This window comes from Chamaea fasciata, unplaced genomic scaffold (genome assembly GCF_029207755.1).
Source record: "Chamaea fasciata isolate MVZ Bird 193981 ecotype frontalis unplaced genomic scaffold, bChaFas1.0.hap1 SCAF_1, whole genome shotgun sequence".
Taxonomy (NCBI): domain Eukaryota; kingdom Metazoa; phylum Chordata; class Aves; order Passeriformes; family Sylviidae; genus Chamaea; species Chamaea fasciata.
Genome location: NW_027094086.1, coordinates 20,584,495 through 20,610,934, shown reverse-complemented (window position 1 = coordinate 20,610,934; position 26,440 = coordinate 20,584,495). Strand labels below are relative to the sequence as shown.

Here is a 26,440-nt window from a genome sequence, read left to right as displayed (position 1 = left end):
CACTGAACATCCACAACTCCACCCAAGCACTTTCATCACCTCTGTGATGTAGGGAGTGCAATATTAATGTACATGTATAGTGTCCTATGCAGATGATATTCATTATTCATATTTCTGATTCAAAACTATCTTTCAGATGAACCAACATGTTTAAAATTATTGTGGAGGCCAACACTTTATACCCATTCCTGCTCTAGCTGGGATTTTGTATCTCATAAGGATTTTCTGTCCCTGGTGTGTGCCTGATTCCTTTCAACAATTTAGAGAAATAATTAACAAACACAACAGAATAACTTTCAGAATATTTACTGGTGTATATATATATATATATATATTTGCAGCATGAAATTGCTGTCATCATTGCTGCTCATCTGTCTGCATGCTGTCTTTTCTTAAATGTATTAATTACTTGCATCCATGGTGAGAAATAGTTTCTTATGCCTTCACCATACAGGTATTTTTAATTTCTGTCTAATAATCTCTTGCTGGTGTTTCATGTTACAAATGCACTTTTATCACAGGGTGAATTTATGCTGCCAAATCCCTTAGTTCCAATACCTGCTCCTGGATCTTAGTCCCAGACCATCTGTGCTGCACACATGGCACATGTGCATGTGCATCCCTGGTGAACACACAGGAACAAAACAACCAGTCCCCTCTGCAATAAAACTGTGCTGGTCCAGGACCTCCCCAGTTGCAAATTTATGATCTTTTCTTATTATCTCAGGATATCCTTATTTATGTCTACTCAGTTCTTTGGACTGTTTCTCTTCAAATTCATATGGGGTTTATCCCACATACTTGAACAGTCAGTGGCACTCAGATATATTTCTATGCTCTCAAGAACTTGTTGGAGATTTGCTTGAGCAAGTCCAGATGACCGCTTTTTTGACATGTGTGGTATAATAAAATAGATCTTGACAGTGCTCTTGGACTGGCTTTTGTACTCTTAGAAAAGTAATAGCACCTTCCACCTTTGCTGGGTATTTGGAATGTCTTTAAGATCAAAAGAAATAATGATTTCTGTCTTCACATGACAGACATGTTTAAGCTTTGCTTAGTTACACCAGTGCAATTTAGAATATTTTTTTTTATACTGTGATTTTCTTTCATATACCTAAAATAGTTTAAAACTTTGTGGGGATAGCTCTACAGGACATTTTTCTCCATCCATTAACTGACCATTTTGGTTGCATTTAGCAAAGGTAAGTTTTGATTCAAGAGACACTGATTTTCACTACTTCTAAGGCCATTGCAATACCACATTGTCTACGTTGTTAGCATAAAAGCTTTAAAGTGAGTATGGCGTGGACACTCTATACACTTTATATTGGCATTGTGATATAAAATGACTTAACTCTGGCCTCAAATCAGTGGATTTGTAGTTTTTCCTACAGTTGTGCTTATATAATTTTATACAACATAAAAATAACTTTTCTATAATTTTAGACAATATTTTATAAACTTTTTTTAATACAGAAAAAATTACTTTTCTGTGTTCAATAGTGAGCCTCTGGTTTCATTCATTCAACATGGATTATGCTGCTGCTGCTGTTCTCCTACAATAGTCCACAGTGTAGAAGAAACCACGTTACTTTACCACAAATTAGTATGAAAGTAGAAAGCTCTAGTAATGCAGGTTTGATTTTCTTCCCCTTTTATTGTGTTCAAATTCAGAAACAGGTTAAAACCAGCACTTCAACTGACACAGCTAGAGGTCCTGAATATAAAGCAACTTTAGATTCTTCCAAATTGGTAGAAATTTGAGAACTCATTCCTGGCATTCAACAGTTTCACTCACTCAGTTCTTGTAGAGCTCAAACAAAAGCTTAGCTGAATTATTCACTTTATTCCCAGGAGTGCAGAAACCTTGTATTTGCTAGTGGCTGAGGAAAAGTCACAATGCAATTGGCAGAGATGCAGAAACATATATATCATGCCAGAAAAGGCAGAGAGAGGAAAATGGAACAAGGGAAATATACAAATTGTGAAATTACGGGATGTCAGTCCATTGGATAAAATCATTGCAGTCCATTGGATAAAATTGTTGTTCTAGTTATATCTATGTAAATCAATGAATTTATCAAAAAATTTGATGCAACAGAACTTGTTAATAACTTCTATTAAAATTGTTAGTATCTGTTTTTAGAATAAATCACTGCACAGCACTTGTGCACTTGCTTAAACAGTTTCACCTGAGTTTTTCTAAGGAAGTTGAATTAATTTGGTGCAAAATATAATGAGGCATGTGTTCATATAATCCAAGTGCAAAGAGGAGAATAGAAAAAAAACTGCTGTCTTTGTCTGTTATTTAATTTCAGTCCCTTTGTTCCAGAGGAAATAACTGCTTGAGTGGTGAAGAATGAAGTTTCTAAGTACTTATGCTAGCTGTTGTGACATCTGATGCACAAAGAGGAGACAAGACAATTGAATTTATGAAGGATTTATGAATCCAAGGGCCGAACTAACAAATTCTAGTAACATTATTCCAATTGCATTTCCATCAGAAATTGAATTGGGTGAGTTAAACCGATTTTTTACTTGTCTCTCGATTTTGCTCTAGTGACATTTTGAAAGGGTCCCAGGAGGTGTATTACAATACCTTTGGTATGGAACTTCTTTTTCTTTCTGACCTCTGTAAACAGGGATGCCATCAATGGATGGTTGTGCTCCTCTTTACACGGATTGGTTGGCATATTCCCTTAAGTGTTGTCAGTATCCTTAGGTCTGGAGCAACTCCCAGCCATGATCAGCCTCTCCATCTTGCTGCTCAGCAGACCTATGGCCTCTGCTACTACACTGGGATAGTTTCACCTATCTTCACTTTTTCCCATGAAAGTATTGGTTCTACAGAATGATACCACTCTGAAATTAGACCAGACATAGAATGTAGTTCCAAATTTACCACTGAGTGCAACCATGAAAAACAATGTTCCAGGAGAATGTGTACTTCCAGCGTATCATGACCCAAATTGAACCCTTTGGATGGTTCTTCAACTGCCTGAAAGTTTGAGTAAAGGACCATCAGTGCATGAGGTGACAACTGGTGGCACAGAGTGACTCACTGTGGTCTTTCGTGACCACATGGCCCAGCACAGGTAGAAATGCAACCTATTGCAGCACAGAACTAAAATTAAAACCCTGAGTTGGACTTGGTTAAATACAACAATGAGCAGTTATCCCTTGCTAAGTCATTGTCCCCTGCTACTGGAAGGCTCTAAATTGTGTTCTGTTGCAGGACAAGCGCATCACATCATGCACAAGAATGTCTCCATGGAAAAAGACACAAACACCTCTATCATTCAAGGGCAGTTTGGGTCCTCTGAGGACAAAGACAACACTGATGATTGGCTGCTGTTGGCAAGGAAGGCCTGAGAAGTTTCCCATGAATCCTAAGTGTATCTTTGTCTCAGAAGGTCTTTAGGATCCAGGAGGTGGCATGAGTGCCTTTCACTTTCTTTTAGTAATAGGGAATTCTTTATGGATACTTTGCCATATTTCCTGAACAAGACCACAGGCCTTTATGACCCAGTGCTCTGAGAAGGGTGGGTTAGGGTGTCTGTGTCACTGAGAGGCATAAATCGCACCTGGTATCTCAGGCTTCCCTTTTTGCTTATATGCCACATTTTTGCATTGCTTTGCCATTTTGGATGCTTTGTAAGATTCTTAGCAATTGCCCACAGCTGAGATTTTAATTTCCATCCTTATCCAGCAAGTAAACTCTCACCCAGCATCCTGTACACTCTTCTCAGAGAAGCAAAGAGCCTCTGGCCTTCCTCCTCTGTTTCTCATCCCTATGCAGTGGAGAATCCTGCCCCTCTGTCCCTCCCCCACTGGTTCCTGGCCTTCCTTCTCTATCTGAAGTTTTAATTTCTGACTTTTGGCCTCCTCTTTCATCTTCAAGTTGACATATAACACTCAGGTACATGTCAGAAAGTCCAAGAAGGAAAATGAAAGCACAAACATGAAATTAGTACACTTTGTACAAAAATCATGTAAAATACATGAGAGTAGTGGTTAGCCCCTTGTCTGCCTCCTTGTGTCTCAAATTGTCTGCTGTCATAGTTGATGATATCTGTGAATTATTGAAACTCTGGCATGTCAGGTGGGAAGACAAATTTGAATGTTAACTAGATGTAGTATAAAAAAAAAAAGCATTTTTATGGTTAGACTCAATCCCTTTCTAATTAAGCTCCTATTTTTCTGTTTGTGACCAACTGAGATTACTACTGATACATATTAAATTTTTTCCTATCTCATTCATTATTGGCTTTGTCTATTTTAATTTTTTTGCCCAAAAATATATCACATTCCCCTTGTGCCATCCCTGCGGGTGTTCAAGGCCAGGTTGGATGAGGCTGTAGGCAATCTGGTCTATTTGAAGATGTCCTTCCCCATGGCAGGGAAATTGAAACAAGATGACCTTTAAGATCCACTTACAGGCCAAACCATTCTATAATTCCATAATTTTATTTTCTGCTATAATTTGTATTTGAGATGCGTTCATGCTCACACAGTTGTCTCCATAATCTGACTACAAATGCTTGGATGGAAAGACTTAGTTTCCAGACATTGACTGGTTATATGATGGTTGATCTTAAACATCAAGGATGAAAAAACATGGAAAGAGATTAGGAAAATGATATTAATTTGGAAGTCTTAAAAGTGGTCAGCACTATCTTCCAGGACATGGTATAACTAGTTCCAGAACCCTATTTTGCAAATCCTCATTTAAAACAGTAATGCTGACACAAGTCCTGGAGTGTAGCAGGTTTTATTAACGTGACAAATTAGTTCTTATGTGGTTATACTTACTATAAGATCTAAAGTGTGATTCATTTTTGCATTGTGCATTGATCTCAGGGAAAACTGTATGTCTCAGCTGAATATATACTTAGTATTCTGCATGATGCTTCCATTTATAATAGCTCAGGAGCACCTGCAAACAGGTTTAGGAAAAGCATTATTTCTGAGCATTAAAACCATTACTAAAATTAGTTTTTGTTATCATAAACAGCGACTTAAAAAAGATAGAAAATGTCTTGCTGTTCTGTTTGTACAGATAATGGATACAGTGATCATGACACTTTCTAATTAATTTTTTACACATTAACAATAACTTTATTCCACAGGATTTAAAAGAAATGCTATTAAAGAAATTGGGTAGCAATAATAATGAAAAATTTGTGCTTCTTATCTGAACTTCTTCCTTCACATTTTAGCAAATAGTGAATCTGCTACTCCAGAAATCCCACTGGGAGGAGGTTTTGAGAGGATGTACTTACAGGCAGATCTGGGTCTTTTTGTACAAGGTACTCTGTTATGCAGTTCATCAGAACCTGGGAAGTCACTGAAGCACTTATGATGAGGAGAGATGATGCATGAGGTGAGGCATGGGATGAGGCATGGGATGGATATAGTTACTGAAGTCCTGAAACACTGCTGTGGATGCTCACTAGTCTGTCTTTAACAGGCTGACATGAATCACCTTGTAGCAGCTGCCTCTGAACTTCCAAAGCTATTGTTTTCTTGTATCTCTAGCTTCCTCACGTTTCAATAAATATCTTGAACTACCAACTTAAAGAACAGCATTTGAAATGTGCATGAAGTCACCCCTGCTTTGATAATTGCACATTGTATTGAAAGGGACTGTTCAAGTCATGTTAATGGGTCAATGTTTTGGAGGCAGCAAAACCCAAACCTACAATATACCCCATTAAGCCAGGATTTTCTGCTTTACTGTCAGAATCACCTATATCTTGCCTATCCACTCAAACAGATCACTTGGTTGTATCAGTCTTTTCCATAGGAAATGGCTCATGCTCTGAAAAACAGATTTCTTTTCCCCAGCCTGTGTGATGTTGTCTAAGGTGATGTCTTGGTTTAGATAAACAGGTATCTGCCAGGAAAGGTTGGAGTCTCCCATGGAATGTAAGCCCCTCCCCCCCTTTTCCAAATTACTATACATTTGCAATTAAAAGGCTGTCAGGCAAAGATTTTGGGAATAGGTATAGCAGTTCTTTACTAGGGATATATATATATATATATATATATATATATATATATATATATATATATATATATATATATATATATATATATATATATATATAAATACAACTGCTGTTGTACAGAAGAATAAACAAGCAAAGAAACAAACAAAAATTCCTAGAAAACCCTGACAGAGTCAGAAATACAACCTGACACCCTGTTGGTCAGGGTGTTGGAAGCAGTCTAAAGTAAGTCCTCCTGGAGTGGCAGATGTGGTTTCGTTGGAGTAGAGATGGTCCTGTCAAAGAGAGGCTCCAGTAATGGTGAGATGAGTCTGGTCTTCCTCCAGGGATCCAGTGGAAAACTGTACACCTGGTGGCACTTGTGGCTCCATTTTATCTAGCTGAATATGGTTTGGCTCCTCCTCCCTGTGTGGAACATCTCACAATAGGACTATGTAATGTGTCACGTCATTGGTGAGCTTTAATGGTCCATTAGCAGAAGATATCCCCATGGGGGTAGTGGAACAGTGAAGAGAGATAAGCAACACTCCACCATCTGATAAGTAACACTGACCCATTTGGGCAAAGATAAGCAACACTGCTCCACCCGGTTTCAGTAGATGGAACAGAATAACATGTTTTTTTCAAGACAGGTGAGCACCACTTCAGCCACAGAAACAATGAGATAAGAGGAGGCTCTGTCAAGAAAAATGCTCACTGTTGCTGCTACTGTTACTGCCACCCACCAGAGGGGCTGCAGATATATCAGGAGTGAAAGCAGCTGCTAAAGGTCGACAAGGAATGAAATGTCCTTGGCTTTAAACTGTTTGGACAGTTTACTCCTTATAAGTGTACTTCCTGTTTAGTTTCCATTATGCTTAATATCTGAGGTTAGGTGAGGTAACCTGTTTGGAAAGAAATACTATTAACATAATCACTGTTTTATTAAAGCAATGCTGTGAAGGCACGGTATTGTCATTTACAGACAAATGAAAGATGAGATCTTTCTTGAGATCTTTCTTACATCAAAGAAATCAACATCTTCTTGTGTGTGGGTGCTACAACCCACACAGCTCTGATATTTTGAATAACTAAAGTCTAAATAACATACTTTGTTCAGGGAGGAACATGACACGGGCTCCATGTACCCAGTAATGCAGTTAATACATGGCAATGCATCAACATTCTGGCTTTCTTGATATGATTCTTCTCCAGTATTCATTGCTGTAGTGAGTTGAGGTGGGTGAGTTACAGTTTAAAGGCTTTACGGAAGAAAATGCTATAAACAAGGTTTAAGCTGATACAGCAGCATGAGGCTGCACAAGTACTTGGAAGGCACTAACTCATCAATGACTGGATTTTCTAAATCACTGGGAAATTACTGTAAGACATCTTTGTGTTCTTCCTCATGAGTTTATGCGCTCAATTACACAGTATAGTTTTGACTTTAGACCAACATTTGGTTCATGAACTATTACTTTAAACTAAAAAGTATAAATGATGTCAACAACACTGTTTTGTCTAGTTTTATTCATTTCCAAAATACATTTGAGAAAAAGACAAGAACTACACTGCCATTCTAAGTCTCACAACAGGATTTATTGGTGCCATCTACTGGTTATTTAGTCCTTTGAAATTCCAACAAATAATGAATAACGTGTTTTAAATGCAGAATAATAAGAACATTATGAGCCTTATAACTGAATCAGCATAAAGCTATGTAATTGGCAAATCTGTAACATTTAAATTACATTAGGTCAAACTTTGGTATAATGTTCCAACAGTGCAATTCAATGATGAAGCTTCTAGATGTGTCAAGAGGAGAAAGCTTGAGCCAGTGTACTCATGTGCAGACTCCAAGCATTAACACCACACATCCTCCTGGTGTGTCAGAGGAAGGCTTCTTCCTGACAACTACCACCACTTGAGATCCCTCCTCCATAAAGCATGAGCACGTGGGGCACTAACATGTTCACACAGCAGGTAAACATGGTCACCTTGCAGTTTGCCTTTGTTGGAGGGATGTCCCCACAAAAAATTGGATGGAGAAAATGGTGCTTTAGGTCATAACCCAGGTAAGTTGTGGATGTTTCTGCTGTGGGTGGGTTTAAGCAAACTGGATGGAGCATGGGCATGGAGGGGATGGGACGCAGCCTGTTCCACCACATCCATTGCAAAGATGGTGGGAGCAAGCAGAGCTTGGAAAGGACCTGCTGTGCATGACTGCTGAATCCCCTTCTGCTAAATTTGTTGAAAGACATCTGAAGATGACCTAGGATTTAAATAAGGCTTTAATTCACTTATTCCCTTTGCAGTAAAAATTGCTGAACTATAATTATTTGAGGCAGTGCCAGGGAAGATCAGCAAATCATATTGACTGGAATGTTAACAACATCTCCAGTACCAGGTAAGAAAAGTGTTTACACATCTGAGTAGCTGCATCCCTAATCAGCAACATAGCTGAGCATATGCTTAAAATACTTAATCATACTTAAAGGTGCTTTGCTAGATACCAATGAGAGTGCTCACTTTCCCCACTCTAGTTAGTCAAGAGGCAGAAACAAATATATTTAGATCATAGCTCTGAGAATTAACCTCTGGAATAGCTTGCTTAACAACTACGTTCTGAGCAAAGAAAATATATTAATAGAGTGATTGAAGAAAGAGTTCATGCTTCCTGTTCTCTGCCTTTTTCTGTCATCTAACAAAAACATGAGAGTCTTTAGGGAAGGAAAAGAATGTTACTTAATCATACCAGTTTTTCAGAGATTTATGTTAAAAAAAAAACACGTTCTGATGGAACAAACTAAGCCATGACTTTATATAATGCACTAATCAATGGAACTAGAAAGGAAAGAGAATTCATTAGAAATCTGATGTGATGAATGTGAATCTGCACTGAACATGTTTTGTCCTTGCAAGGTTTCAGTGTGTTTGATGGTATTCCCAGAGCTGAAAGCAACTCTGCAACTTCATCAAGGGCTGATCAAGAACTTCCCAAGGACTTCTGCAGAAGTGGAGTGGAGAAACTGTCCCTTGCATGCTTCTGGGGCTGTCACTGCCAGACCCGTAGAGTATGTGGCCTTCCAGAGCTCATGAAAAGAAAAGTGTAGTATTTCTAGAATAGGAAGAGCTCCTGAGAGAGACTGGGACAGAAGACAGATGGAAGATGAGAAATGGAGCAATGACAAAGGATAATGTAGATGGATATTATCATATAGTAAAATACATTAACTTCCACAACCTGCAAATAACATTTAATTTAACATAATTTACTTATTTGTACAGCAAATTTAATTCCAGCTATCAAGTGCTGAAGTGGCAGAGCCATGCGGGTATGCAGCAGGTAGGTATAATCTTCCTCATGATTCATAGAGGTGCTAAAATGGTTTGGTGTAAGGAAATCTGGAGGAGTTTCATGTTTCTTTAGGGTGACATAGGGAATGACACACAAAATATCTGCATGAGTAGAGAACTTCTAGATGTTTATTGTCTTCTGAGTAACTACATGCAGGTTCACGCTCTCCACAATCCATGGAGGGATTCTCTGGATGAATGTGCCAGACTGCACAGACTATCTAGGGGCTCATTAGAAGAGAGGCAGCGCTGCCTGAACATCATCAAACCATTCCTAAGTCTGGTTTGCATGTCTCGGCATCTGGTGTTTCCTGTTCCAGTCCTGGAGCATGGAGCAACTTGCATGGCTGAACAGCAGCCTGATGAGACCTTGGATGGCTCCATGCTGAGAATTTGGTCACCTCTGCCTAGTAACCTTTAACGTTTCTATAGCTAGCTCTCATTAGCTCAGGCCTGTGTTTGTGAACACCGCTGAGCACCACTGGCCAGTTCTTGTCTGGTAGGTGTGGTCCCAGCCAGCAGCAGGTGTGGGAGCAGTGGGAGGACAGTGCACACATCCTCGAGCCGCGTCTCTGGAAGACAGTGGTAGTCTGAGCACCAAAGTCACCACAATGCTCCTCCTTCACTTGAACAGTCATTTCCCTTTGTTCTCACCACAGCGTCCCTTTCCTCAGCAAATATTTCCGATTACTTCCCTTTCCTTCATTAAATTCACCCGCAGAACATCGACTTCCAATATCAATCTCTTCCTCAGCTCTAGCCTCATCTGCTGAGTGTCCGCACCCGTCATCTCCTAAGGATTCGGGCCTTTTGCAGGACGGTGGCAGCTCGGGTGGCAGTAAAAGGGACAATGAAGGTGGCAGCAAGGCTGTCAGCGAGAGTGACAGTGAACGTGGCAGCAAGGGTGTCAGTGAAGGGGGCAGTGAATTGTCAGCGAAGGTGTCAGCGCGGGGCCCGCCGCCCTCTTCCGCGGAGTCCTCCCGCCTGGCAGAGGCCTAAATTGCCTTCAGAATTTATACAGTGCGTTACAGGGATGTTTATGAAAACCGCAGTGCCGAGTCTGTTTGAAGGGATTTTTTTCACTCCACACTTTTTTCACTTCACACTTTTCGCGTTTGCGCCACGGTCCCGGAGCCCTTCCCAGCCGGGGCTCCCCCTGGCACTGGCACAACACGGATGTCCTCGGGCCGCGGCCGCACAGGCCGGGTCACTGCTCGTCACTGCTCCCCACAGCCCCGGCAGCCCCTGCCGGGCCCCGCCCGCCGCCACCGGCCCCGCCGGGGCGGGAAGGTGCGGCCGCCCCGCCCCGCCCTCCAGACGCCACATCCTGCAGGTGCCGCGGGGCGGCCATCGCGGAGGGGCCGCCACCGGTGAGCGCGGCGGGCAGCGGGTCGGGCCCCGTCCCGCCTCGTCCCGGGGAGCAGCGACTCCAACTCGGAGCGTTGCCGCGGGGTGGCGGCCGGGAGGCGGGTCCCGGGGAGGGGGCGGCGGGGGCGCGGCCCGGGCGTGGCGGGGATGCGGCGCCGGGGCCGCGCCCGGCGAGCCCCGGGTGCTGGGCCGACTGCACCGCCGGGCCCGCGGGCGCCGCTTCCCAGGGCGGGGCTGGGAACGGGGCGTTGGGAGCGGCGGCGGCTCCGGGGCCCGAGGGAGCGGGGGACGAACGCGCCGCTCCCGGAGCGCGGCCGCGCCGAGCCGCGGCCCCGGCAGCGCGTGTGGGGTCGGGGAGGGGCCGCGGGGGGCGCCCGGCCCGGCCGGAGGCGCCTTCTCGCCGGGAGGCCGAGCTCGGCCTTTCGACGGGTGGTCGCGCTCGGGTTGTTTCTGCTGTTCACTTCTCTGTGCCGTCTCTGCACGTACAGGCTCGAAGAAGGAGGGATTTTGTAAAGTCGCGCTCAGCTTAAATGGAGCAATAGCTGAAGTAGCTCTGAGAAGTCTGATTGTGTGCCTTACTGCCTTGCGCTGGAGCCAGCAGAAGAAGATGTGTGTTTTTATCCTTGTGCAACGCCGGTCTGTCTAACTACTGAACAGAGCAATGTGCTGAAGTTGGAGATCCTGGCAAAATGGGAGCCCTTGTGTTCTCTGCGACCTGCAGTTTACTTCTAGCTCTGGTGCAAGGGCACAGCTTATTCACATGTGAGCCAATTACTATTTCCAGATGTTCAGGAATGCCTTATAATATGACTTTTTTCCCAAACATCATGGGACACTATGATCAGGACACGGCTGCTCGCAAAATGGACGTAAGTTATCACCCTCCCCCCCCAATAGTATGTAACAAATTTGTCGTTAAGAAATTATTTGGGATATCTGTTGCACTGAATGACAAGGCTGATAATGTTTAGTGAATAGATGTTTCTTCAAACAGAGTGTTTCAGAGCTCCTTGGTTCTATAAGCACTATGTAAGGCAGCTGCCGACTTCCTCCCTCCACCCTGCCTTGGATCCTGTGTTAGAGTGGAAGAGGAATGGGTGTAGCACAGCAATGTGGCTATTCAGAGCATTTTGGCAGAGCTGATCACACATAGCTCAAGCACCTTTCTGTTACACAGAGCAATTGTTGAAATTCTCAGGGGAAGTAGTTTGTGATATCCTGGCCTGCCTGAACTCAGTGCAAAAATCATATTTAGAAGATGTTCTTTCCTTCTCTCTCACCGTACATCTACTAAGGAGAAGCACTTGAAATTACTCTTAGCCGTATTCTTCATTGTGGGTTTTGCGCTCTGTTGTCTTCTGACTGAATGCTGAAACTTCTGACTGAAAGAGCAACTTTACTTTTTTAAACTGAAAATAAGCACTTTTCTTACCTGAACTGACTGTGAGTGTGGCTCCCCTGAGAATATGCCACGTTGTGGAAAGGCTTTGCCCATAGGGATACCTGTAAAAGGCGAGAGCCTCTCTGGGTGAGAGGCTTGTAAAACAAGTTTTAAACCTGTTTTAATAATGGCTTTTCAGTGGTAGGAGGGGGAAAATCTTAACTCAGGTCTTGAAAAGCTCAGTGTCTTGTGCTATGCAGAGAGTGAAACAGAAGTGAGGTGAATATTAAGTTTCTGCTTTAAAAAAAATTACATGTGGTGTTGAAGGTACTGCTACTAAAATCTTATTTGCATACTCATTACTGAGCTTGGAGGAGGAGCTTGGTTCAGTTGCCAAAACATGTTTTTAGTGTTGCTTGTTATAATCACAATTCCCTGTTTGGCCGCCAGTTGCCAGCCTGGAATAGCACAGGCTTTGGTCTCACATTGTTTCTGTCAGCCCGGTGTACATGTATGGGAAGTTCTGGTATCAAATGTTCAGCCATCTGTATGCAAGCAACTGAATTTGGCTGCACATCTCTGACAAATTGAGGGCTTTTAAGTTGGAAGGCAGGCTCTAGGCTTCATTTGTGAACTGTACAGTGCTTCTCTAGTCTTCACTTTTCAGGAATGCTTCCTGCAGTGTCTGATGCTTTATTAGGTACACTGCTGCTTCTTGCTTGGTATGCGTTAACTGCAGCCGTTGAGCCAGCACTTGTCAGTATTTGTGCCTTCCAGTCATGCTGCTGTTAGGGCAGAGAGACCACAGAGCCATTTTTATTAGGTTACTATGACTGACTTTTTCTCAAATGTCAGTAACTTGTGCCTAGTGCATGTGTGGAGGGAATTCCTTGTGGAAAGGCTTACCTTACATATAGCTATCTACCTTCTTAAATAGCTATTTCATTAAAAATTGTGTGGTAGTGAGAAGTTTTGTTGTTTTCCCTCTTTTTCCATCCTGTCACCTTTATAACTTGACTAATACAGTGTTGGATCACTACTCAGCCAACTGGCTGGGTGGCTGTGGAGAACAACAGTGTCTGTTAGGATTTGATTTGCCTACCCTCTTTGATTTGCTTCCTAGTTTCCTGTCATTCCCACTGCCTGGCTTCTAATTTGGTATTCCTAAGTACTGCAGCGCTGTGCAGGTAATTCTGAACTGCCTCTTGTGTGGTGGTCTGTCTGTCTGTCTTTATTTGTGGTCCAGCAGTGATGATGGATTACTTGGTCAAAGGGAATTTTTAAGACAGCTGATTTACAGGTGAAAGGGTCTTTGCTCCCATTCTGTTTGAAGTTTGTGTTGAATCCACTGCTAGTGGTTAGGTTTGGAATTAACACAGTAAAAGAAAGAAAGAAGGCTGAGAGGGACCAGTGTGTACCAGTGTCACAGATTTTGATGCCATTCTTTATGTTATTCAGTAACAGCACCAGTTTGTCCGTGGTTGTTTGCAACAGAGAACCTTCTCCAGATTGTCAAAGGGTTCTGCTTTTCAAACGGCTCCGTGTTGCAGCAGGGGAGGAGGAATCACTCACTTCTGGAATAGTGTTTAATTCAGTTTGCAGCCATAACAAGATAGCAGGTTAGGAGGTGGAAGAGACTTCTGTTGTTTTAAGAGCTTAAATTTCTTTGTAATTTTCAGTCCAAACTTCGTTCATACCAAAGAAAGAATTTTGTTAGCATGTTCTCACTCTGTAGAAGTGCTTTCTTTTGATCCTCAGAAGGAATGCTTAAAGGCTTTCTTTTTTGATTCTGTCTTGCTCTTCCTCTGCCTGTCCTCAAAATTGGGCATGAGATTTACATCTTTGCATGTAAGGTCTCACAGGGTTTTGAGGTTGAGGCCTGCAGTGTTTTGCTCCCTATATCATATCTTTGAGTAAGATGCTTGATCATGCAATTCTAGGGCTCAAGGTAGAGGCTTCTTCCAGAAATCAAAAACATTTTGTGCAGAGAGAACCCTAATGTTAATCCAGTTTTATGTTTCTGTTCCCTCTAAGAATTTTTGGGGAGTGTGTACTCCCCAAAAGGACCATGATTTGTCAAGGGGACAAGTCTCACCTCAGGGTGAAGTTCACTCTCCAAAACAGTGGTAACTCCCAGTGCTCCACTCTGAAGGCTCTACAGATGTGTTCTGCTGCAACAGAGGGGACTGTTGTATAGCCAGAAGAGTTGTGCTGGGAATGTGTTAAATTGGTATTTCTGGACGGTGTCTTCGTAGTAGTCCTCCAGGAGAGGATGATGTGGAGCTACTGTCTCAGGCAGTGGTTGTCTTCCAGGAAAGCAGCTGATACATGGTCTTACAATATTGCCTCATGTATCAGCTGTTCATAATAATGTGCTATAAACCAAAACATTGAAGCACTAGGGCAGGCAGATGACTAACTCATGTTAGTCATGACATGGGCCTCTGTTACGGCTGTTCTGGCTAGTGAGGATAGTCCGTCTGGGAATTTGTTTTCTGCAATAAAAAATATGTAATTTTCAGTTGCTCCCTCCATTCACATATTTATTTATTTAGTGTAATTTTGAGCTTTTAACTTGACAGACTGAGTTTTGACTTCTTGAGTTTTACTTTATATTTGGATTAGTTTTGTTTACACAACAAATGGTGGCTTTAGGAAAGTAAAACCAAATGGTTTTGTGGTGTGAAGTTTTGTGTATGTTTGCTAAACAGCTGCATGACTGTGGAATCTGATTATTTGCAGATGCCTACCACCTCTGTATTTCAAAGCAGTTTATCAGTAACTGTTCTTGTTACTGCTGGTTCAGGTTGGGAGGTAGAAGATCTAGAGTTTAGCTGATGAGGAAAATAAGTGGACATAACAGAAGATCCGGTTCATTACAGCTGTACTTAAATAGGTGTAACTCCCTCTCGTGGTCATCCTCAAAAACAAGTCACTTCTAATGTAGTCCTGCTTTAACTATACTGGAATAGGTTGTCAACTGAAGGCACTGTTCCATCAAGGCAGCGAGTTATTGTGTTGTAACTTACTTCATATCTCTTAATCTGTTCTGCTTCAGTTCTGGAATGTGTCCACAGGAGACAAGCCCTTAAGACTTCCTGATGTGGGCAGGACCCACAGGTCTGTAGAAGTACAAAGGGAAAAGGCTTGCCAGTGAGTTTTTAGAGCAGACTATAGAAAACACTGGAAAATGTGGCACAGAGAACAATGAAGTACCTCAGAGACACTAAAACAAATGGTTCAGTAGTGAGTTTTCCATTCACTTCTAAGCTCATGGCCATGTGCCAGAATTTGTGTGTGCGTGTCTATGGAGACTTAAGTGCAGCTGGCTGCGGCAGTGGCAGAAGTTGTGTGAGAACTGGGGTCAGTTTAAACAGAGGCATTAAGAGGGAGTTAAAAAGTACCTTCAAAAGTTTAACACTGAAGTTGCATGAGTTAAAATTTGTAATGTAATGGCCTTATTTGCTTCCACTAAATCCAAAGTTTAATCGATACAGCGATATTTAAAAACACCTACAAACCTGGTGTCTGCAAGCTTACATTGGTACACGTGTGTGTGTATGCACACAGGAAGAAAAAAGCTGTCTACCACTGTAGGTTGGGAGTTCTGGGGAAATAAGTGCTGTTTTGTGAAAAGGTTATTACTGGGATAGGCTGCAAAGTAGCACAGGTGTCAATTTACTTAATCTCTAGAGACAGCTATCTTTGCTTCGTGCTTATACTCCACATGAGCAGTGCTTGGTGTAATACGTGAACCACTAGTACTTAAAACTTGAAACTTAAATCTCAGCATCATTTAGGAAAACAGTTAATATTCTCTATCTGCTTGGAGTTATGTTTTGTCCCTGGTGCTACCTCAGACCCTAAAGTGGAGAATGTGTGCAGAGGTGTAGACATTGACCCAATGGAACAAGCACAAAGGAGTCTCTAATTCATATTTTTGTTTGTAACATTTTTGTTGTCTCTTTACCATGATACTATGGAGGAAGGAAGGCTTTTGTAAAAAGTGGTAAATTTAGAACATCATATGTTACTGTGTACAAAATCAGGTAACTTTTTTAACTTCTCAGAATGAAGTGGTGGTCACAAAAGATTGTGGTGATAAAACAGCTAAATTGATGCTTGTTAAATGGAAGTTGGCAGATGCTAAAGTATTTTTTACAGATACTTCATATGGATCAAAGGAAATACAAGGCAGTACAACTAACTTCTCTGCTGGTTATGTCTCAAGAAATATGGAATAGTTGGACACGTGTAATTCTGTTTTGAGCATCACCTTGGAACTTGCAGAAAAGCATTGACTAAGGGTTTGAAAACATGGGAGTTATCTGTGTAGTTTTGTAAAATACCATAAGAATTTGGGATGTGTGTTCATTTTTTGTGCTGTCTTGCTCTCAGGTATTCCAAAGAAACACATTACCTGTAGTACTGAGGCCCTTCAAGTGTGATTGGCTTGTGCAGATTGACTGGAAGCAGACAGATGAATGCAATCCCAATACCCTGGCTCTAAGCATATCAGTCATCTGCAGAATCTGCTGCTGCTTTCTCTGAGCAGCAGGACTTGTCCACTTGATGATGTGAATCGCACTGCCTTGTTCTTTGTTCTGCAAGGATGTTGTCCAGAACGCATGGGGGTCCAAAGTAATTCATGCTTGACAATGAGATGGTAGCTGGGGTTCTTGGAGATGGTGTTGACAGTGTTATTCCAAGAACCTCCTCTTTATCCATCTTTAGAGTCTATGCCTACAGTATCATGTAATTTGGTGTTACAGGAGTGGATCACTAAGTGAAGTTGTTAGCACGCTTCTTACCTGTCTCCTGCCTGAGACGGAGTTTTACTCTGGTTTAGATTTTGGCCAGTCTCACTGTGCAGGAGGTCTGAAGCTGCCTATGGAAGGCTGTCTTGCAGATCTTTGTCAACAGCAGACTTCTGAGAAATACTGTGGTTTCTTGTTGTTTGTCTCCTGCAGATGTCTGTCCCTTCTGCAGTGCCCTGGTTAATGTTCAAGTGTAGCTGCAAGCTGTTGGTGGTTTCTTAGTCTTGCTGTGCAGCCTTGTCTCCAATTCCCTCCTCTCCACAGATCTGCAGATTGCAAATCTGCAATTACTGGCTAAATCAAGGCAGTGATGAACTTAGTTCTGTGGCTGTAGCCTACTCCTAGAGGACACCTGTGGATGAATGGAACAGCTTCCCTGAAACTATTTGTATAGAGAAGGAAAACAGGGACAGAGCTACTGAGTTCGTAACTACTTTGTCTTCACTGATAGGAGGCAATTAGGGCTTGGGAGCTGAGCTGTCTGCTGAGAACACATCATCCTTGGAGTTGGGGAAAGTCAGCAGTGGGTACGAAGCTTTGAGACACAGGTGCAATTTCCATATTGTCTTAGTGTTTTTATGGAAGTGGCTGCTGCCCAGTGGAAGCCTGTGAACTTTACCTGATCATTAGCAAAACCTAGCATTAGATTAGGTAGGATAAGTATGCTGAGGGTGATGTGGTGACCGTGATTTTGAAGGTTATCTTCACATATCTTTCTTTGAATAGTAGGCAAGTAGGACAAAGTTGTATGTTGCTGTGTGCTGGTGGTCCACGCTTTTTGCCCTCTGCTGTCCGTGAGCTTTCAAATGTGTGGGATCAACAGCTGGGTAACAACTCACACCCTGTGCATTGGCCCACGGCAGCTCTGGCAGCAGCAACTGGATTGTCTTGAAGGATTTGTTGAACCAGGGTACATTGGGTGACATCTTTGCCAGGCTCATGATGTTTTATATCATCTACAAATCTAGCCTAAGAATGGCAGAGGATCCTGATGTCTTTCTGAAGAGGATCCTGACGTCTTTCTTTCTGGTGGTGGGATGTGAGATGCTCTTTGTCCACAGTGCTGCCTGGGTCAGGAGGCTGGCCCTTGTTACATGCTGGTGGAGGTGGGATGCAGGCTTAGTTTTCCATTTGCAGGATGGATGTTGAGGGTGACAACTTGGCTACAAGATGTTACCTAGGCCTTCATTGATAAATACCATAAAAAGCAAACAGTCCAGAAAAGAACCACATTGGATGGGGAATGTGGTCAAATGTCCATGGTTTCTTTTCTAATTTGACAGTGCAATGATTAAAGCTGACAATTTCTAAAACTACTATTGTGTCATCTCTTTGGTTCTCTCTCTACTGCATTCCAGAGGACGGGGTGGGAGTAGATGCACCACAAAATTTGCTGCCTTTTTCTCTCTTAGTGCTGACTGTTGATTCACCAGCCCTAAGGCACAAACATGGTTCCTTTGTCACATGGTTGCCCTTTTGGGTCTTTCCTGTGTATTTGTGTGCATCTGTGATTGCTGTAGCATGTTGGTAATTTACCTGCCAGAGGAAAAGATGCATATATCTGCCCTCTTCTTCTGAGCTGTGTGGTGTAGATGAGTGGAGACTTACTTGATTTTTGCTTAGCTGTTTGGAGAGGTGTGCAGGGGGTGTGTAAGAGCTGTTTAAGTAGATACTGTAGATGGGGGAGAGAGGCCTGGATGATCAGCCTTTGTAGGACAGTAAAGATGTCCTCTTACCAAAGATACCTCTCCTCTAGACAAGAGCTTCCTGGGAGGAAAAAAAAAATCCACCTTTCCTGTACTTAAACTTCTGGTAGATCAAGTTATTTCAGAGAATAACCACATCCTTCCAAGTTTTCCTCATGCTGTATTCTCCAGAGGGCCTGCATAACCAGATTTTAGTCTCAGTAGCTACTGCCACAAAGCACTTAGTGGCCAAATTCTCCACACAGTTGTTCTGCATACAAAATTAAAAGCATTAATTTTCTGGAGAGGGAGTGTTCCCATCCAGCCTCATGGTGACCTAGCAATACTTGTTTGCTAGAATGCCATATCCCAGCTGCATGTTGTTTCACATGAGCTAATGCTCTTGCAAGGAAGGCACAAGGTGCACCATTTTAAGAATCCAGTTGAGTAGGGAATCCTGCTGGGGATTATACCTGGAGCTACAAACAGAACATTAATTGTTGAAGGTTAACATGGCCCACCAATCATAATGTGACAGGGAGAAAGAAAGGGTGGCCTTGAGTTTTTAGAGCAGGAGAAATAGGCAGGATAATGAGGGGAATGTCACCAAGATGAGCACTGTGGGCTAACAATAAGGAAGCAGTGTCTAATGCGGACTTTCAAAACTGGGGAGTGTCTCAAAGTATGGCCAACTGGAAACAGTGAAAACAGAAGGCAGAGGTAATGATTGCAGGTGCTGAGGTAGATGACTGCAGCAGCTTCATGGGCCTCAGCTTGGTCAGATGACTTGTGCATGACTGACTGACATCTCCTACATCATGACAAAGTTGGGGTTTTTTAAGACTACTAAAGTTTTCATTTAAGACTGCTTAAAAATGCAGTAGGCAAGAAAAAAATGGTGCAGGGTGACAACTCCAGTAACTTGGGTGGTGCTGTTGTGCTGAAGTGTGTCTCCACGCTGAAGTGTGTCTCCACACTCAGCGAGAGAGAAGCATGAATCTGGATGACTTTTGGAACCAGAGCAGTAATGAGTGCTGGAATTTCTTTGAAATGAGGGACTTTTAAAAAGATAACAGACTGACTGTCAACATTATTACAGGTAATCCTTTACATTGAATTCTACACAAAAAATTTAGCAATAAATCCAATTACTCCTATAATACATGGCAAATACACAGAGAATTTAAGATTTGATATTGTCTTGCTACCATAGTCCAGATGCAATGAAGCTCTGTCTAGGCTTCAGATGTCTATGGGCCTGCAGTGTATTTTCCTTCAGTTAAGTTATAGTTGTCTGTCTTTTATGCTCTGTCTAGTTTAGACAAAACCTAAACCATATACAATGTATAACTGAAAATCTTTGTAACTGAAAATCTGTAATACTTGGGAAAAAGCTCTCGTGTTTGTTAAGGACTGATAATTGCAGAGGCTGGAATATCTATAATTTAGGTCAAGCTATAATTTAGGTTAGAACAAAAAAATGCAGGGAATTTTGGTAATAAGCTATTTTGAAAAGTATTTGAAATAGTTGTATGTTAGTTTGCTTCAGATAGTGAGATGTAATATTCCTGTTTAAGTTGTTTATAACATTTGCTATAGTTAAAAAATATAGGTATATATGGGTTTTTATTTTGCATGTGAAAATACTTAAAGAGAAAATAAGGAATTAAGTTCTTTTACTGCAGAAAGAAATTCTGTTGCTAGATCCCTGCATGGGCTATTCACTTGAGTTGGACTTGGTCCTAGTGAGTCCCTTCCAACTCAGAAAATATCGTGATTCTGTATAGTTAGTACAAAACCATTCAGAGTGTATAAAAGTAAAAAAGCAGAATAGTCTGCTTTATCCTTCTGTGTCTGTGTCCATTTGTACTGTCAATGGCAACTTCAGTGCCTAACTGTGGTATTGGAGTATTTTTTTTGATTTTTTAAAAATCTTTTTTTAAAAAAGTGCGTGAGTGTCTTGCTGTCCTATTGACCTTTGAAAACATTCCCCCATGTGCCTAATCCTTATCCTGGTAGGATTTTTGGTCAATATTCCCATAACCTTTGAATAGCTCATGTGAAAGTTCAGACCAATATATGTATGCAAACGTATATTATGTGTGTGTGTATATATATATATTTATATGTATATGCATATTGCATGTGTTGGGCGAATGATAGTGAAGAGTTTGCAGACAGACTCCTTGTTGCGAATGCAAGAACGAATCGAACATTTCGCTGCTGAGTGATTCGGCTCCCTGAGAAGTTGCACAGCCCGGGTCTGAACTCTTGCCTGGATGGTTCAGCTGATGGCTGATGAAGCTCAGTCCCACCGAGTCCGCCCCCACGGGCACCCGGCTCCCTGCCGGCCAGTTCCTGGGGACTTCACAGCTCACGGGTTTTTAGGATCAGCTGCCATCCTTTACCCTCTAAGCGGTGATCTTGAGGCGCTGGCGGGCAGGCAGCTCCTGCCCGCCCGGCTTTGGGAGGAGCACTGCTGGGCACAGTCCAGCTTATCAGCCACTGCACGCTGGGCCGTCCCCAGGCTTTGTTCGCAGCCCTTTGACAGTCTGAGTGCATGTGTTGCCTTTGCTGTTCTGTTGAAGGACAAAAATAAGCTCATATCTTTGCAAACATCTTTCACTGCAGAACAGCATCGTTTGTCCCACTGGCTTGTTTACTACCCTTTTCTTTCTCTGCACCACCCCCACCCTCTACCAGCTCTTTGAACTTCAGATTTTCCTGGAGTAGGAAACTTAAACTATTGTCTTTTAAACTACAGGGGCAACCTACTTTGTACTATGACAAAATACTTCATTCTTATCTATATAGTTTTTAAATCGATTACATTTTAAAAATATTTGAAAAGTTTTTAGATTAAACATAACTTCATGTACTTATAGCTTATTGTGGAAGCTGCAGAAAGTAATAACTGTTTCTTAAAAAGCTTATTAAAATAGAAATCAAATTAATGTATGTTTGATAATTTTCCTTTTACTCTGTCAAATCAGGATGCACTAATAATGCATATTAAAAGTATTCACATTTATAATACGTATCTTACATACATTTATAGCTAAAATATAAATGGTGACTTTTAGTCCTGAAAATCTTTTGTTGTTTTACCCATGTAATTTTAACTGAATTGAGAAATACAGATTATAGCTGATACTTGCTGCTTTCAGCAGTAGTTTATTATTACCCACAGCTCAGTTAGAGACATGGTGTATGTGGGCTCTCAGATGAATTCATATCATGTTCCTTGCTGGTTTAAAGGATGATTGGAATTGCACTAATGTTTCTGGGAGTTTCCATGTTCCTGTTTTGCAGTTCTACTGTTAAGTAAGAGCTTTTAGCCGGCATGTAGCAACAAGACATTGACACTTAAACTGCCTCGGCCTCCTGCAAAATCCTTACATACCAAATTAAGTGTATTTAACTTGCCTTTGATCTAAATTCATCAATCTGACTTCTAATGGGAAAAAGCCAGTCTTTTCCCAACCTCGCTTTGAATCTGTTGAACTTGAAAATTTCATCCTTCATTTAGCTTCATGTGTTGGAATGTTTATTTATCAGGACTTAGTTAATTGTGCATGAACTAGAAGTCAGATTCTTGGCAGTTGATTCACTATGGCCATCAGCAAATTGCTGCCCTTGCCAGCCTGTCTAGGAATCACATGAAGGCATTAATCTCTCTGGGTGTGATGCTAATCTTGTTTGCATCCAGTCGAGAATAACTCCATTGTAACAACAGTGTAGGATTAAATCAACTGTGCCATACTCGCTCCACTGTTTTTAATTGAAAGAGATTATCATTGTAAAAGTGGCTAAAGATACTGTGAAGACTGTTAGTATAGCTCTGTGAGTATAAAGAGTAATTCCTGTCTCCTCTTCTGAGATCGTTTATGTGCACTGTGATTGACGGTGGCTGTATTTCGTAGCTATGGCATCTGAAAACTTACATGTTTATAATATATTTGGTTTAGAGTTTGAGGCTGTACTTCAGTTCTGTAGTGACTGGATAGTAGGTTTATTTGTATGGAACTGTAAATTATTAACAATAATTGCCCTGTGAGAAGCAAGGGGGTTGGTGATCCTTCGGAGTCCCTTCAAATTTGAGATATTCTATGACTCTAATTATTCATTATTAGGTAGATGTTATTTCCTGTAAGGCAGATACAGAATTACATGAATAGCAATGTGTATCTTTAATATAGGTAGGAATCTGAGGTACTCAGTGTAGTACAATTGTAGAAATACAAATTTAAACCTGCCTTTGCTTCAGTGACTGAAATACAATTACAAAAGCAACAAGGTTGTAATGTTGCTTCACAAGATCTGTTTCAAAGAGGTGACATGGCTTAACACTGAGACAGTTGGTGTCTATCATTATTTAACTTAACCTCAGCGTTAACTAGACTGATGGAGCTAAATGTTTCAACATGGTAGGTAGAACTCAGTGGTAGGTGAACAGGTTGTTACTGTCTTAGATATCTGACTCCAGTGGCTGAACAAAGGCTTGAGTCCTCTGTGTCTCTCAACAGTTCAAGGTATTTCCTGTCTCTTAAAATAAAGGTTTGCCATAGATGATTATTACAAAGACCTTAATATTTCAGTCCACTGTTTTCTATATTATGGAAGTATCTCTGTGACAGGAATCAGCAGAGTACAGGAGAGTATTTTCACTTACTTGTTTCGGCATATGCTGGTAGTTATCATACATCAGAACTCCAGAGACTGATCATCTCTGGTAATGCTTTTCTCTAGGATCAGACTGAGATGAGGTACAACAGAGCATGGAATAATGAACTTGTTTCTCTTGTGTGTTGGAATTGTAAGCCTGCTAAGCACAAAACAGAGAAGCATGGCGAACACAGGACCCAAATATAGTTCTAGGTTGCAATTTACTTTTTGGCACAGCACATTTAAGAACATGTTTGCACTTAAACATTTTTTCTGTGTTTTGCACCATTTGTTTTCACCTATCTCAGTTGTGTTACTGTTTGTAGAACCTTACCATAACTGGATTTCTGAGGTAGCTTGTCTTTGCCTCTGGAGAAAATATAACATAGACACACCTTGAAAGGAATTAAAGACTTAATAAGGTGTTCCTGTTTGTTCATGGAAAGTTTGTATCCCATGATCCTTGGTTCTTTACTGATAGTGCTTGAGGCAGTGCCCTTCTTGCTGTTACAGGCTACATCATCTCTAACTTTTCAGCTGCTATTAGTTTGTTGGCTTGGGGTTTTTTTGTGTTTGGTTTTTTTTTTTTTTTTTAAATTGTTACTGTATTCTAGCTTGCCTTATATTTACTGAGTTTTGTTTCCCATTGTCAAGAAGATGAGAATTTATATTTTAGGACTTATATTGTCTGTGTGAGGCTCCATTTCTCTTTTTTCAAGAGTCTGGTTTCACTCTGTTTTTTGCATTCTCATCACCCAGTGTGCAGATTTTCATCTCTTCTTCATATGACAGGGCAGTGGTTGCTAATGCTTGAAATGCCAAGTGCTTTAGTTTCCTGGAAGAGCAAATTTTGTGTGTTTGTGCCACATGCAGACCATGAACTTCCTGAATAGGGGAGGATTATGGTATAAGAATCTGAGTTTAATCCCAGACTTGGATGCCTAGGAGACCAGATTATGCATGCGTGCAATTTACCCAGCTGACCACTTGGGTGAAATGTGGCTTGTGGTTGGGACATCCATGGTTCACATAAAGTGCCCTTCAATCGTATTCTCAGTGAGCTTGTGGTCTTGGCTTTATTTTTTGCTTCCAGACTATGCAGCTGGAGGAGCAAATACGTTGGTTTTGGTAAGATTTTGCTTTTATGGTCCATAAGGAAATGCAGACGTACTATTTTCTATGAACAAACTTTTCCATTTTGGCTAGCTGGAAGTGAAGCCCATCTTTAAACATACCTCATTGTTAGCAGAGTTCCAGGCCCAATTCACTAATGCTTCTCGTGTTCTTAAATGTAAAAGTAGGCAGTTGCTGAAAATAAATCTGTATTTTACAAATCCCATTTGTGTGTGCTTGAGGCAAAATTTTACATTTTATAGAGTTTTTTTTGGATGAGAAAACTTATTGACTGTAAAATCCATTAGAGTTTTTTGAGGGACTCCATACTTCTGTTGAAAGCGATAATTCAGATGGTATATTATAAATACTTCAATTCCCGAAAACGTGGTCACAGGCTATATTTTTTAAGATACTCTGTTGATAATCCATTGGAGACTTTGTTTTCCAATGCCTGCCTAAAAAACAAGAAGAAAAGTAGGAATAAATAAATAGATAGATAGATGAATGTTTTTTTTCCCAATAAGAGGTATTGAATCCTGAGCTGATAGTTTCATGCTATACCAAATAAATTACTAGAGTGGTTCCCCTTAGTTACTTGTACTGGAACCTCTCATTAGAGACTAATTCATAAATGGACCAAGAAGAGGGATAGATACTAAATCTGCTGAGAAAACAAAATGGGATGGAAGAATTGCAGAGAGATTATGTGCTAGAAGCAATTGGACAATAAAATGGTAGGTGTGATTTAGGGTAGGAAAATGCAGAGTAATAAGTTTGGGGGAAAATAACCCCCAGAGTAATAAATATGGAGGGAAAGTAACACCCACAATATGTACAAGTGGGTGGGCACAGTATTTTATCAGTTACTATCACTCAGAAACTCTTTGTTGTCACTAGAAATGTGATATCAGTATTCAAATTTAGCCAAGGCAAATATAAAAGGAGCAGAAATCAAAATTTAAGGCATTACTATACTAATTTATAAATTTAATATAAAATGATAGCAGGAAGACAAAATGACATGAAAAAAATACAGGGCAATCTGTTACCTGTTGGTCAAAACACACATTAGGGTGCAAAGCCAGTAGTTACAATAAACAGGTAAAATGCAGTATTTTCTCGCCAATGTCTTCTTAAATTATGCAGGGCAACTTACTGCTGTAGTATTTTACAAAGTTTAAACTTAAATGATTGAAAAAGGGGTAAGATGTGTTTAGGAAGAAAGGTTTGTCACTGTCTTCTCAACACAGTGGTTGTGTTACAATCTGCAGCTTGTTTCCTAAACCCTTGAAAGTAGGAAACTGGAAGAGATGTCAGCTTGTCTTATTACAACCCCCTTGCTACCAACCAGGGTGGAATGAGGTGTCCAGCTGAGTGGTATGACTCAGGAGGTCAGCTTGTGTTCTCAGAACATCAAACTTCTTGCTCTTGTGCTCGTACTTTCAGTTGTCAGAAGGTAAATATTTTTAGCAAGTTGAAAGAAATAAAAGTAGTATTGCAAGAACAGTTGCTCTTGGCAGCCAAGTCCTTGGAATTCTACTCTGATTGCTTTGTAGTCTAAACATAGCATTCTTCCTAAAAACTTGCATTTTTCAATTTTTCTGTTAGGGTGGTTTTGCATTTAAATAAAATATGCTCTTTAAACGAGTGTTTAGACAGTGATGACATGCTTTAGCAAAACTCTTGCAAACATTTTATTTTTGCTTATCCTTTGTTATCTACCTCTAATACCCAGTATCATTATACATATTGTGATTCTTGTGTTATTTCAGCTTTTAAGTAGCTCATAAGACAGAAACTCTGTTGGAGGGGTAAAGGTTGGTTTTATGTCCTGACTTTCTTCAGCAGATGTTTTCTTTATGCTAATTTTCTGTATCAAAGGAGCAAGCTTAAAATATGTGACTTTATGAGCTATGTTGGAAAATGCTATTTAAAAACTGTTACATTGCATATCAGAATAGTTATAAAGTTTCTCTGTGAGTGAGCTTGATTTCATTGATATAAATACAGGGATTTTACTTTTCTAGAGATGATTGCTGAAGTGTGAAAATGTTTTTG

The 26,440-nt window shown here is 41.0% G+C and overlaps 2 protein-coding genes across 8 annotated transcripts in view; both read left to right on the top strand.

The window, feature by feature from the left end:
* The window catches only part of BAALC (BAALC binder of MAP3K1 and KLF4), a 33,755-nt gene extending 29,252 nt beyond the window's left edge, over positions 1 to 4,503 (top strand). For 5 of the 6 annotated variants that reach the window (XM_066177646.1, XM_066177654.1, XM_066177636.1 and 2 more), the window contains 2 exons: positions 2,322 to 2,519; positions 3,239 to 4,503. Coding sequence is in view for 1 of the 6 variants with exons in the window: in XM_066177654.1 (XP_066033751.1) it covers positions 2,322 to 2,366 (45 nt within the window). In the remaining 5 variants the exon portion in view is untranslated. Of the gene's footprint in view, positions 1 to 2,321; positions 2,520 to 3,238 lie in introns of those variants that run through there. The other variant, XM_066177626.1, reaches the window with a different exon arrangement.
* A 6,182-nt stretch (positions 4,504 to 10,685) lies between these two features.
* The window catches only part of FZD6 (frizzled class receptor 6), a 29,845-nt gene continuing 14,090 nt past the window's right edge, over positions 10,686 to 26,440 (top strand). For both annotated transcript variants that reach the window (XM_066177568.1, XM_066177563.1), the window contains exons 1-2: positions 10,686 to 10,720; positions 11,207 to 11,587. In XM_066177568.1, the coding sequence (XP_066033665.1) occupies positions 11,408 to 11,587 (180 nt within the window). In that variant the 5' untranslated portion in view covers positions 10,686 to 10,720; positions 11,207 to 11,407. The remainder of the gene's footprint in view (positions 10,721 to 11,206; positions 11,588 to 26,440) is intronic.